Genomic DNA, 14,803 nt, shown 5'->3' on the forward strand with positions numbered 1-14,803 from the left:
CGGGGGATCTTCAAAAGATTTATATGAAAATAACAATGATAACTTTTTAAAACTTACTGAAACAATCGCTAAATTTGATTCATTTATGGCAGAACATATTAGATGTATTCAGAAATCTGAATCGAAATATATCAGCATTATTTGGGTGATCAAATACAAAATGAAATTATTGCAATAATTTCACAAAATATTATAGATAAAATACAAGTATTTTGCTACGATTTTGGATACAACGTCTGATAAGTAATGTTCTGCAGATGACTGTGATACTTAGATTTGTATTTAGAGACATAAGCACTATGAAAGTTTAAATAAGAATAAGCGAACATTTTCTTGGATTTTGTCCTGCACGTGATTCTACCAGACAGGGATTGTTTGAATAAATATCAAATCTACTTATTGAGTAAATCTAAATATTCAGAATTTACGTGGCTAGGGTTGGAATGTGCGCGGAAAACACAAAAAGGTTTACAAAAAAAAAAAAGAAAAAAAATTACTTGAAGTTAATTCCAGAGCATTTTTAATTCCATATGCCACATTCCTAAATCTTGTTGTAAACAATGCCACCGAGACTTCTTTTAAAATAGTTGATTTTTTTTTGGAATTGTTCAGGAATTATGTTTTTTGTTCTCAATATCAATCAACCCATCATTGGAACGTACTTCAAAAATATATAACTAATTTAACACTTACACCTGGATGGGAAAGTAGAATAGAGGCCAAAACTGCTGAGAAACCAAATAGAAGAAATTTACGATGCTTTACTTGAAATCACTGAAGAAGAAAATTGATATAGATACAAGGAATCATGCTAAATCAATAAATAGCCTTAAAAATAACATCTTATGTTTCTTTATTCGATTATAATTTTGGCATGATATTTTAAATAAAATTAAAATTAAAATTAAAATTAAATAAAGTTAAAATTAAAATAAAAGTAAAATGCTCTAAAAAAGGAATTTTGATACACATGAAGCTTCTGAATGTCTACAAAATATTACGGAATATTTAAAAAAAAAATAGAATAGAGGAAGCATTCCAAAAAATTCTCAATTTGGCTAATAATATGGCTACTATCATTGGCATCAATGCCAAACAAGATTTCAACATTAATTTTTTCTTTCAAATTATGGACAAAAACAATTTTCTCATTAACTGGAAGGTTTAAAAATATGAAAGCCATGTAGAAATATTTACATATTAAATTAAGTGACATTGATTGCAGTGAGTCTGATATGGATGATTTAGCATTATTTGAATAATTACATTTAAATTTATATTAAAGACAATATTACTCCATTTGAAGTATTACAATATATTTTTAAAAACGATTTTACAGATACTTGTCCAAATGTAGCAGTAGCATAAAGCATTTTTTTTAGCTTTACCAGTTTCAGTTGCCTCAGGTGAACGGAGTTTTTAAAAATTAAAATTAATCGAAAATTATTTACGATCGAAATGTGCCAACAACAAATCTTGAATTTGGCAATAATTTCAATAGAAAATGATCTTTTGGAACATATAAACATAAATTAAATAATTAATAAATTCGCATTTCTTAAAGCAAGAAAACAATTTTGTATAATTTTTTTAATGTTATAATTTTTCTTTTATTTTATTGTTGTGATAGAGTATGAATACTGTAATTTAGAATTTAAAGTTTATTTCCAGAATTTCAGAATGATTTTGTTATTTTTGTTTGTTGTTTTATTATTTTATATGTGAGATATGTTGTAATTCTTTTCTTTTTAAATAAATGAATAAAAATTATTTATGCCGTATTTTATTTTTTAATTTAAATATTTCGGGGCAGCAAATTTGATTTCACTTACATGCAGCACATAGGGTTGCAGCAGCCCTGACACACCCCTCAAAGTTATTTAAGGTTAACCTTCTGCTCATTTGAAATGACACTATCCTCTGAACATCTTGCGAATATAAGCCATTGTGACAACAAACAAAAAATTCTTCAGATATGTGCAAGTATTACTTTGACCCATATCATCAGATAAATGCATATCTATATTACTCCTTTCCTCCCTACCTAGCAGGTTCCCTGAACCCTTAAGGTATCCTCAATGATACTAGCAAAAAACAATTCACCACCTCTGTTCAGGTATATCCCCTCCCAACAAAACAGATTACTTTCATCAATAAATGCAGACCATACAGATAAAACTTTCACCCCAAAAACCTTTCAGAATCCTTTAAGTCTTGACTTAATACAAAAGTCTTTCAGCATATGGTCCCTTCTATCATGCCTGGGCAGGATTACGCACGCACGCACGCACACACACACACACACACTCTGATCTAACTAGCAGCATTTTTTAACATGTTCTTATATTTTTACAAAATATAAGAACATGTTATTTTGCCAGATTGCATTTAATATTAGTCCCCCACATGAATTATAATGCTCTCTTTACCCCCTGTAAAATCTGACAATCTATTAGTGACATCATTAATTGTTGCTACCTGAAAAACACAAATGGAATCTCCCATTAGAATTAAATCCTTTTGAATCGGGGCATTTTGTATTTGATTATTCTGTTCTGGGACCTGAATTTGGGGTGCGTCACTTGGCAGATTACTAGAACCTTGAGTCCCTCCCTAAAAAACTCCCAATTGCACTTTCCTCCTTTTTTTCTATTTCTTCTGTGACTCAAATTTTTATAGCAACACACTGAGTTTTAATTTTAGATTGGTATACTACTTGCAACAGGAACAAAGAAAAGAATCATCAATTGAGTTATAGTTAGCAACTAGATCAACCACTGAATACATCCCCAGGCAATGCAAGCAATGATGTCAACTTTGCATGGGAATCAACATGTGGGCATTTTCAGTTAAGTCACGATAACCTCTAACAAGGTACTCAACATTGATCTTATAATAATCGTTATTAAATTTATAAAATATTTCAGAATGTAACTTTTATAGAAACTAAATTTCAAAATATCATAGAAAATAGCTTTTATCAAACTTAAATTTATAATACATTAAAGAAAGTAAGTAAAAACAAAAATTAATTTAAATCAAAACTTTATTCAACCCAGATTTCCTCCTGGTGGGACATGACCATGCCCCACTGACTTATAATGGGGTTGTCTCCTCTAATTGACCCCATTTCTTCTGTTCTCCCAGTCTTTAGTCTCCTCTCCCTCTCTATCTGCATGCCAGTGTATACCCCACAGGAATATCTGATACAAACCTATCGTCCTTTAATCAGCACCTAGATAGAAGCAAGTTGAGTCCAATGACTCCAGCAAGTAAGGCTCCTGAAGTTGAGTCCAGTATCAACTTCAGGAGCTTTACTGCCTCTAGGTTTGAAAGTTTTTCTAATATTCTGAAATTTCAACATTGCTAATTTCATGCTTCCTAGCTTCACCCATATGGTTTATCCTTGCAACAAAGGGTCTTTGTCTGTAATTTTATAAATATTGATGCAAAGTACCTATTCAATTAATCTGCAATATCAGCTAGGTTATCTAAGACTTTCCCTCGCCTATTACACATGGGTTTGGTCTGATTTGCTCTTCTCTTCTTTGTATTTGCTTTTGTGAAAAGCTCCTTATTCCCATTCTTTGCACTCTTAGCCAATGATTTATCATAATTTGCCTAATCTTTTTTGTGGTACTACTACAGATCAATGTAGTTGTTATAGGCTTCAGTACTTTTCACCACTCTGTCAGCCCTATGACATTGTTTTTTTCTATTCTGTTAAACTGGCCAGCTCATTATTCATCCATCTTGGCATCTTCCTTGTGTTGTATTTTCTTAATGGTGTGTGTGTGTGTGTGTTGTGCGCGCGCATTTATGGCTTCTGTAACTATATCTTCGAAGGTGGTCTACACGAGACATGGGGGCACTTGATATACGACTGCCCACTGTACGAGGATCTCTGCTGCCGATTTATAACCACCAACCAAATAATGCTACAAGACCAGGAATATCTGATACTAACTGAAAGAGATACCTATAGCGCCTTCACTCAATATGCACAAGACCTCTTCACAAGAAGATGGACTCTCCCTGCATCCACCACACAACAGTAACAACCACCAAATGAATAACCTACCAGTGTAAACTTTGGCCAAATTGCATATAAAAGTCACAACCCCACCTTCACCAGCCTCAAGAATTCACAGTAACCAAGTGCCAATGACAGCAAACAATACAAACCAACAACTAACTGCCTCAGAGAGAGCAAAAAAAAAAAAACCCCAACATAAGAGAATCACACAAACCAGATCTAACCCATGAAAGGTGCACACCCGATATGTGGACCCAGTGACTTTCTATTCAGCTGAATTCCAACCAGCCCAATGAGACCACAGAGCTTTCTGCATATGCCAGCCATAATGACAATAGGTGCCGGCGCTCTTGATGGGCTCATCATTCTTTCCCTCTCCATTAGCGGTAGGGAAGGAGGCAGTCCCTCCTTCCTCCTCTCCAACCCAGATTTCTTCCTGGTGGGGCATGGGCATGCCCCACTGACTTATAATGGGGTTTTCTTCTCAATTGATCCCATTCCTTCTGTCTTTTCTGGCTCATCTTTCTTTCTCCCTCCATTAGAGGTAGGGAAGGAGGCAGTCCCTCCTCGCCAACCCAGATTTCCTCCTGGTGAGACATGGGCATGCCCCACTGATTTATAATGGGGTTGTCTCCTCAATTGATCCCATTCCTTCTCCCCCCCCCTCTTCAGCCTCCTCTCCCTCTCTATCTGCATGCCAGCGTATACCCCACAGGTCAAAATTTAATATCGCTCAAATTAAATTCACCCACATTTCGGTCTTTCAATCTAGCGTTCAACTCACGCAAACAATTTTTTTTTTTTTTTTTTTTAAAAAGGTCCTAGCCATTGAAATCTCAGGAAACTAGGTGACAGGACCTGCCAGAGTAAACTACAACTACTGAGTACCTGGTCTGCCTCTACGGGACGAAGTGTGTGGGCAACGTCAGACCTCAGCAGGTGTCTGGCGGCTAAATGGCCAATGGTACAGGACATCACACACCTCAAGATCCATATACTTTCAAATCTCTGGCCTTTACAGCAAACTGTATCACACCACAATGTAAACTACGTGGAGATGGGGGAAACCCCTGGTGCTGTCTGACCCTAAACACACTTTATATCTTTGAGAGTACTATTTAAGGTACCATAATTCTTATGTATTCATGCACTGTACTATTTCCCCATTTGACAGAGGCCATGCAGCACCTTAAGCTGTCATAATCTCTTTTCCAGAAATTAGAACTCGTGCCTCTACTCATTAACAACTGATATCCCCCTCTTTCTCACTACCCCCATCATCCAATTTAGTACTCCATGATCACACTCCCTGCTAATGGTTCCAGTACCATAAACCCCAAGATGCCATCCGGTTCATGGGTGGTGATCAGGTCTAGAACATTCTTTCCTCAAAACTTCTTATGAACTTTGATATCATTTCTTTGTTCTAAATAACAGGCAGTCATTTTTATGCAGAACATCAATATTTTCACAGTGATGTGAAACAACATGCACTTTATTCAACATGGCCACTGAATAATCTCTAAAGTCCCACGGCAAAGGAAACATGCACCTACTATGATCACTCCTCTCTGCTTGAATATATACAAGAAATTCAGCCACAATACTTTCTCAATTAGGGTTTTTTTGAACTGTTCCTTCTGCCACTTGGCAATATATCTAGTTATAATAAACTAAGCTGGAAATTTTAATTAAAATCCCAAAAATCTGATATGCAAAAAATGTGGCATCAAACACCTAATGAATATATTATTTATTTTATTTATTTATTTATTTTTTGTTAGTTATTAGCACATTGGCTTCTGTGGCCATAATGCACCTGCCAAAGTTTTTGCAAGTCCGAGGTGGGATTCGAACCCACGACCTTTGGGTTGCCAGGCAGGCACTTTACCCACCCGGTCGGCCACTATTTATATAGACATGTTGATATGTGAATTAGCATTCATTATTAGAGGCATATGATGCAAGAAAGCAAGCTTGTATAGCATCAGCAACCCCCCCCCCCTTCATTCACTCCAAATGTTTGTCTAGTTCTGCCTTGAACTTATTTAAGTTGTTACCCTCCACTACAGCAGATGGAAGTTTGTTCCAACTATCAACCACCTGCTGGATAAAAGCAAATTTCCGTACATCTATTCTACAATTGTCTTTTCTCAATTTGAATTTATTTGAATTTAAATTAAGCTTCTTCAATTACATGACTAAGTTTGGTTTAACAAGTATTCCAAAGTTTCCAATAAACAAAATCTAAAGTGCAGGATATCAGATTTCTGTTAAATGTTTAGATATTAATAAGCATCATAAACGTACTACCTCTGCTTAAATTTAAAGGTTGATCCAAGTATTCATCAAGAAGACAGTTCACTTCTTCTGTTGGTTCAGAGGAATTCTCTTCAGCAACTCTGCAGTCCTCTTCTTTAGACCTAAAATTTACAAACAAATAATGCAAAGAAGTCAAGAAATTTAAAATTTGTTACTTTTTAAGAAAACTACCACTATAACTATTAGAGGTTTTTTTTTCATAAAAATGAATAAATTAGGAAATTAAATTAAAGTATGCAAAATTAAATATCTAAAACAGGAACACACTTTATGCTATCACATTTTACCATATAAAAAAATATTCTATATGTAAAATAAAAAGGCATTCTATATGCAATATTATTATTATAACTAACTTACTGAGGGTTAAGAATATCAAGAAATGTATGCTAGGAGCAAATATAATGATAAGGCTTTTAGACTGACTGACTACTAGACTGATAGAGCACTGCACCTACTCTTCAAAAGTTATTATATTATGTGGACTTCTTATGTATCACTAATAATCTCTCAACTAGAATATCCCTCAGTCATCTTGTCACCCAGTTAAAAATTGTAACACTGATTTCACTAAAAAAAAAAAAAAAAAGTGAAAATAGTGGGATCAATACAAATATTCATACACAGTGAAATTAACAAGTCAAACTGTTAATAAAGTAGTAATAATGGCAAATGATGCTACAATTATGCAGCATCATTTGCTGTAATTATGCAATTACATCAGGGGACATCAATTTATGTTCCCTGATGTGTGTTGTCCAAGAAAAAATATCGTCATCAAGTTTACTCAATACATTTAAAGCCTTAAACACTTCAATCAGGTCTTCTCACAAGTGTCTAGTTTCCAGACTAAGACCCTATGGATAAGAGATCATAATCATCATCATCAAATTACCTGCTCCAGAGAGCTCCCCCAAGGGGGTGTTCTCTCTGCCACCCTCTTTGCCGCATCGTTAGAACCATTCCTTGCAAATCATGTAACTTAACCACATATGCCAATATGAGATGCTACACAAGCTCATACGCTTGCTTTCTTGCATCACATGTGCCATGATTACTATTACTATATAAAGTTCTTTGCTGTTGCAAAATGCCACCAGTTTCTCCAGTCTACCACAGTGATCTCCAACCGACAGTTACAACAACTTGAAAATTACCTTAACGCGATTGGGCTCTTCATTAACAACAAAAAAACTGCTCAACTTACTATAACCAAGAGAAATATAAACAATGTGAACATCATGATTGGCAACTCCCTAGTTAAAAAAAGTCACCCAGCACAAAGATTTGGGCCTCACCTGGGACAAAGACCTTACGTTCTTGCCTCATTTTAATGCCACTCGGAAAAAAACATTTTGCTATATGGGCAGTGAAACAGGAGATCTCCAACTTCCATAACCCACATCTTTGTTATATTATTTTTCTGTTCTCTAACGGATTAATTATTACTTGTTTTACCGGTAACTTAACTTAATACAATCCTCTTTTGTACATATGCTTTTATTGTTTGAATCTATATCAATGTTTATCGTCCTGTAGGATTTCACATTATTGTTATTATGTTTATTGATCTGATCTCAGATACACTGTTAATGGTTACCTGTTGTGTATCTTGTTATTAATAAAATAAAAAATAAAAAAAATAAAATTATGATTAATTATATTCTCCATTGCATAACCCCAATTCCATTGTATGCCTCAATGATATGGTACTCGGCACCTCCATCTTACCAGGATTCCTATCCTGGAATACTGGATTTTAAAATGGCTAAATAAGGTCACATGCCTATCACCTACAATCTCAAAATCTGTCATGCTCTCTAAATATGCTACCTTGGAAGTATCATATAATCTCCAGGAACCTCGTGATCTTCGCCCAGCTTCTTTCTGGAAAATTAAGCTCACCTGATATCTGGGATATCATTGCTAGATCGTAATAGAATTCCTACCAGTGCACTGCCATTCAGGTCCAAGCTGCACAGCATGACCTCCCTGGTTAACATGTTTCCATTTAATTCCATGGAAATATTTAACACGTTATCCATTGACTGTCAGAAGCTCTGCAAGGACAAAATATACAGATCTGCCTCTCTGGCAGATATGTATGCCCTGGTCAAACTGTAGGTGATATAACTTCTGGGATGCTATATTATTCACTTATTGTTGTATTTATATATCTACGATTATGTATTTATGTTGTATTTATGTAATCAGATGCTGTTTTAAGGCCATGTATTGTATCAATTCATTTGAGTACTCTGTACATAGATTGTAAATAGTATGGCAATTTTTATTTATTCATTATTATCATGTAACCCATGTCCTCTAGCTGGATAGCTGTAAAGGGACATTTCTTTGGAAATAAACTGATATTAACAATAATAATAATAAGGGCAGCAATTTGCAGAACTGAAGCCTTTTGTGGTAAGAATACCCCTTTGTGTTCTTGACTAATCTGGTTGCTCTTCTCTGCACCCATCCAAGAGATACACATTTCTTAAAATGGGGCTTCCAGACCTATATGCAGTACTCAAAATGCAACCTAAACATTGCATTATATGAGGGGTAATCATTTGATTTGTGGACTGGTGCAAGGTCTTATCTTAATTGTCATCATCTGAATTTTCCATGGATTTCTCCTTCTCGAGATACTCTCCTTGAAATTTACACACTATCGCCAATGTCATAACAGAGCATTAAATGCTTCATGCAAGCCATTTTTTGAAAGACTGAAGTGCTTCCATTGTAGCTCTGGGAGCATCATTGTTGGAAGTGAAATGCTTGCCTTTCAGAGCTTTCTTCAGACGTGGAAACAGGAAGAAATCACGCGAGTCTAATTTAAGTCCAATAAATAATGGGGATGTGGCAGAATCTCGGCACCAATGGCAGTGATCACTGCCTGCACAACATTAGCCATATGGGGCCTGGAATTGTCTTAATGGAGAAACCACTTCATACTGGAAAGTTCGGTAACACCAGAATATGGCCATCCTACCAAGACACTCATTACCATATGCTTCATTCATCTCTTTTAACTGTTTCCAATGCATTTAAGCCCCACCTGACACAATAACAAATCACATATCGCTGTTCTATCTATATGTCCAATGCAATACTTGCTTCAAAGTGATCATCAGTGACACATGGCTAAAAAAAAATTCTTCGTACAACACTAGCTTGATAAGTACTGGCATGTGCAAACAGAGTCTGCTCAGTAGTGATCAGAGATAGAGTGGCTCTAGCGGCAGTTATGGAAAGTTTACACAGTTAACAAAATCTTGCCCCAGTCTGTGAATTAAATGATCACCTCTAGTACAATGGGATATTCACCTCCTTATTCCTACAGGCAAAATTCCTGTATATCATTCAAAGAACCCTGCTGGGTTAGCAGCCTGTCTGTACTGCTCAGAGAAACTCATATTGGACTGTACAATTACCCCTAGGTCTTTTTCATTCTCCACCACTAACTGGTATGCTATTTTGGAATTACTGTTACCCATATGCAGTACCTTGAATTTATCAATGTTATAACTTAAATTCCACTTCTCGGTTCATCTACTTAATTTTTCTAGGTCTTGTTGCAGTAGTATGCATTCATTCCTGTCATTAATTACCTTGTTAACTTTTATAAACATAAAGGTGATGTATACCATCTGCAAACTTAGACAATAAGCTTGATTTGCTTTCATCAACATCATTAATAAATACCGTAAACAGTAAGGGCCCAGCAGTGAACCTTGAGGGACTCTATTTTAACATTATTCCAAGAGGAGCAGTACCCATTTTATAAGAAAAAGGAATAGTTGAGTGGCAGAAGACAAAGGGTGGTTATAAATAGGTAATTTGGCCTACCACATGCACCAATTTGCATAGCAGTCTTCTGTGTGGAAAGCATCAAAAGCTTTGGTGAAATCTAAATACAGGCAGTTCTCACTTTAAGAGTTTTCGCTTTATGAGTAACCGGTTTTTTTTTTTTTATCAAGTATCAACAAAATCGAAAATATGAACATTAATTGCAAAAAACGAATGTTAAACATTCATAAATACCACATTCCAAACCATGTGTGTAGCTATACAATACAGTGTACCCCGTTTTACAATATTAAATCAGTTCCAGAGACACCATCGTATCGTTAAAATATCGTAATGTGAACCCACTAACTCATTGTTTTTTGGTAATTCGTTTCAAGATCACAGAAGTTGAAATTTTCGTTGTATAACTAGGCGATTTCTCTCTCTAAAATGTCATTTTTAAGGTCACGAGCATGACCTTAAGGCCATATAAAAGGTCGTGAGCGTGGTTTGTAAGTTGTATTAGTTACCAATTCAAATCATTAAAATGCACCACACTTTTCATCGTTATCATATGTTCTGTTATGAGAACCAATTTTGAATGCCTATATTTTAATGTACCTGTACCATACTTAGCAGCAATAAAAGAAGTTTAAACTTGAATCTTCTTGCATTTGCAAAAAATACCGATAGTTGGAATTGTGTGGATTTTTACGTTATTATGGTGAAATGTGTTTCCCCTTTACTGAAATCTTCAAATCGTATAAAAAACAAATAAATTTTCAGAATTTTCTCTTCATTCCTTTTTTTTAAGCTTCGTAAACTTGTTACGCGAATCGTGTTAGTTGCAATTTGTGTGTGCCGTTAAAAAATGAAATTTGAAATTAAAAGAGAAGATTATCTTGGAAACAAACGCCTCTTAAAGCATTTATGAAGAAGACGACTCCTTGTGCAACAAACCAACGAGTGCCGAGCCAATAATGAGTGATCAACAAGTGTGCATTTAGTCGATGATAATGATGAAGAATAAACATTCTTTAACATTTGTTAGTCGTAAATAATTTCCCTATTATTATAATTTGCTTGATTTTACAGGCTATGTTTTCATTTCTTTCGATAAATCAATCATTGTTTAAACAAACTAATTAGATAACTAATTTCATTGTTGAGAACGTAACCCCTATTTTTTAACTTAGATCTATGGGAAATAAATTCCCGCTTCATGAGTTTTCGCTTTACGAGCATGCACTATGAATGAATTAACTCGTAAAGTCGAGAACTACTTGTATATGTTGTGATAATTATTGTTTACAGTGCCAATTCCTTTGTTACTGCATCACAGTAGCTAATCAGATTGGTCGGATAGGATCCCCTTTAACAAAACCATCCTCTGATTTCCATATAATCCCATTCCTGTTAAACTCTTTTTGCAATACCTCTATAACCACTGACTCCATTATTTTCCCTGGAACAGAAGTCAAGCTTACAGGCCTATAATTGCTCATGTACCCCTTTGATCCCCTCTGTGAACAAGAAAGATAACTGCACACCTCCAAATCTATAGGAACCACTAAAAGTAATATCTCATAATTAGGGCCAAAGGTTTGCTTATCTGTTTTGTTGCTTCTTTTAATATAACTGGATAGATCCCACAGCCTAGAGTGCCTTATTTACTTTTAGCTTTTGTAATTTCTTTTCCACTTTTTTCTCAGTTAAGACAAAATAATTTAGCTCCTAGTTATAACTTGGCGCACTTCTGGCGTTCGCTATAAACTTCTTCATATATAAACATAGATGCAAAATATTTATTTAGTTTGTCAGAAACCTGAATAGGATTATCAAGTTATGCCCTTCATATCTAGTGAGCCAGCGCTGCTCATCCATTTCCATCTAGTGTTAACATGAGCAAAGAATTATTTACTATTTTTCGTTGCATTCTTAGCCGAGGACTTCTCATAATCTTCCTTAGCTTGCCTAATCTCCTTAGTGACCAGACTGTAGACTAATTTGCAATTACTTTAGGTTTTCATGTCACCTGCTAATTTATAATCATTCCATGCACTTTTTCTTCTCTGCCACTGGTCTCATCTGACATCCATTTAGGTCTCGACCTTGAACAATGTCTCTTTGTTAGTATAAAAAACTTTATAGCTTCTATGATTACTTCTCAGAATGCCTCCATTCAGAATTTGCAGTTGGTAACATCAGTTGGTCCCACTGAAAGGTATTTAAAAACTGTCTAAAACACTTTAGTCCCCTTTATGAAAGAAAAATCCCTTCTCTTTACCCTTCATGACAGTTATATCTTTAAAGTAGATCCCACATCAATATATTATAATCACTGGCACCTAGTGGTTCCTTTATCTGAATATTCTTAATGCATGAAGAGTCACTACTGATAACCAGATCGAGGTACTGCTTTCTTCTGTTTCCCCCTCTAATGTGATGCTGTAGAAAAGAGTCAATCAATAAATCCAGAAAATGTCTGCTACTGACCAACTGTCAAGTTGCAGTGAAAAGATGCAGTAAGTGGTGAGTGTATAATTAGTCACAATAACAGTAGATGTACATTTATTCAGATAAAAATTGCAAATCGGAGAGAAGACAGTCTAAGCCAATGACAGGTATTGAAATGTCAAAACAGCAGAGCATTAAAATTATTCAGCAAGTTCTGAAAAGCTAATGAAGGTGTCAAACAATAGACAGAATAAATAGGAATGTATGGTCTCGAAATTATATGAGAAGTCAAAACAGTGTCCTAATTTTGTTAAAAAAGCTAGTTTACATGAAATTGGATTGAGTAGTTATTGATGGAAGCAGCTGAGATTTCTGTCTGTTAATTTCATCTGGCAAAGACCTGCAATTTTTTAAAACTTGTCTTGTCCAAAAATATTTGGACCTGACCAGGGGCATAAATACTAGCAGAAAGACCAAGCTGCTCCCATAAGTTATTGTAAAAGGGCATGTATAGAACGCATGAGAACCATCCTCTAAGGCAGGGGTGTCAAACTCATTCGGGCCGTGGGCCATTTCCCGTATTAGTATACCTCACACGGGCCACACATGACCTACAAACCTTGCCATTTCTATGCCTAAAGATGCTTTTTAATTGCTCAGTTGCTGTTTGATAATCACAGCCGAAAATGCACTAATAACTAATTGAAAGGAAATAAAAGTCTGAATAAACAATAGAATGAATAATGAAAAGCAAGTTTATTCCAGATAATACAATACAATATGAAAGCTGCCGTAAAACTGTCAGCACGCAAAACGATCACTTAAATAAGCAATGGAAAATTTTGGAAATTGCATGATCACAGAAAACAGTAGACAGCAGTGGAAAGCAGTAGAAATGCATTTTAGAAACACCATTATTTTCCATGGAGGCAGCGGGGCAGCAAAAAAACCCATCACAGACCGCCAGTTTAACATCCCTGCTCTAAGGCTACAAGAACATAAATCTATAGTTGAAAGGTTGAACTGCACCAACTTGACATTTAGTAATCTATATCCAGTTAAAATAAAATTAGTAAAAAAACCCAGGAGTAAATCAAATATGTGTGGTTTTGTTAAGAAAGGTAACCTTGGGGATAAAAATCTTGATGACGGTGCCTTATGTGCCCTTCCCCATCTCTTCCATCATGCAGTATGATTGATGACTTTTGAGGTTATGATGAACATCGTGGCGAGATCCAATCTTCCTTACATTTCAAGGGTACAGCTCTAAAACAGTGTTCGCAGGCTGGCCACTAAAGTACACCATACCGACCCTATTGGTAACTCCCTAGGAGGCTTCCAGATCAGCTAGTGTATAATCTTGCTACCTCTACTCTGCCAGATAGTGACTGGAGGGAGTCCGAGTAGTGTGTATGCGGGAGGCATTGTCGAGGCCACGTTATGTCAAGGATCTGGGTATATTCTTACATGTACGCCATATCCAAAAATTTCATTACTTCATACGGCATGTTCCCACCCCAACATCAATATAGTGCTATTTGCTACTTTAACCAATGGCTGAAGAGGATACCATTAACCAGAAGGTTATGCTTCGCCCACATAAACAGACTTTCCAGTTAACAGGTAATGAAGACTCAGAGGGGGCATATCCCATTACTAGGAACAGACTTCAGATGAATAGACAGTCTACACTCACACAAAACGACCAGGATGCTATTGCGATTGATAACTCTCCTGGCGAAAACGATGACGATTGCGAGGAGAATGGAGAGCGGGGTCTCCCGTCCACATCCAGAAAGAAAGCACTTGTCAAGAAAAGAGGGTTAAAGAAGTCAGAAACCTCTGCTCTTCCCCCCTCTAAGCAGAGGGAGGGTAATGATGAAGGAGAGGATGAGCCTAGCTTATTAAGCAAGGAAATTCCAAACCTAGAATTATCCAGACTCTGCAGAGTAAAATGGAGAGCTGTCTTTACAGTGATAATAGTGGAGTTTCCAGTGCTGAGTGTTTGCGTATTACACACACTGCTGGGGCTCATTGGAAAAGATGTTGTATGAAGCAATAATTGAAAATGAGCAACTGAAATCAATGAACGAGCAGTTGCGACAAATGAATGTGACCCTCAAGATGACAACTATAACCAACCCAGCTTTCAAGGCCTTGAAACACCATTGCCTCTACTATGCAGGCCCGGGTCCC

At 35.9% G+C, this 14,803-nt stretch overlaps 1 protein-coding gene across 2 annotated transcripts in view; it reads right to left on the reverse strand.

Annotated features, from left to right (window-relative positions):
* The window catches only part of DCTN4-p62 (dynactin subunit 4), a 92,785-nt gene that overhangs the window by 31,129 nt on the left and 46,853 nt on the right, over nucleotides 1-14,803 (reverse strand). For both annotated transcript variants that reach the window (XM_090368794.1, XM_090368795.1), the window contains one exon: nucleotides 6,350-6,459. In XM_090368794.1, coding sequence (XP_090224920.1) covers nucleotides 6,350-6,459 — 110 coding nt within the window. The remainder of the gene's footprint in view (nucleotides 1-6,349; nucleotides 6,460-14,803) is intronic.

The sequence above is a fragment of the Mastigoproctus giganteus genome, chromosome 2 (genome assembly GCF_048544385.1).
Source record: "Mastigoproctus giganteus isolate SK-2022 chromosome 2, ASM4854438v1, whole genome shotgun sequence".
Taxonomy (NCBI): Eukaryota; Metazoa; Arthropoda; class Arachnida; order Uropygi; family Thelyphonidae; genus Mastigoproctus; species Mastigoproctus giganteus.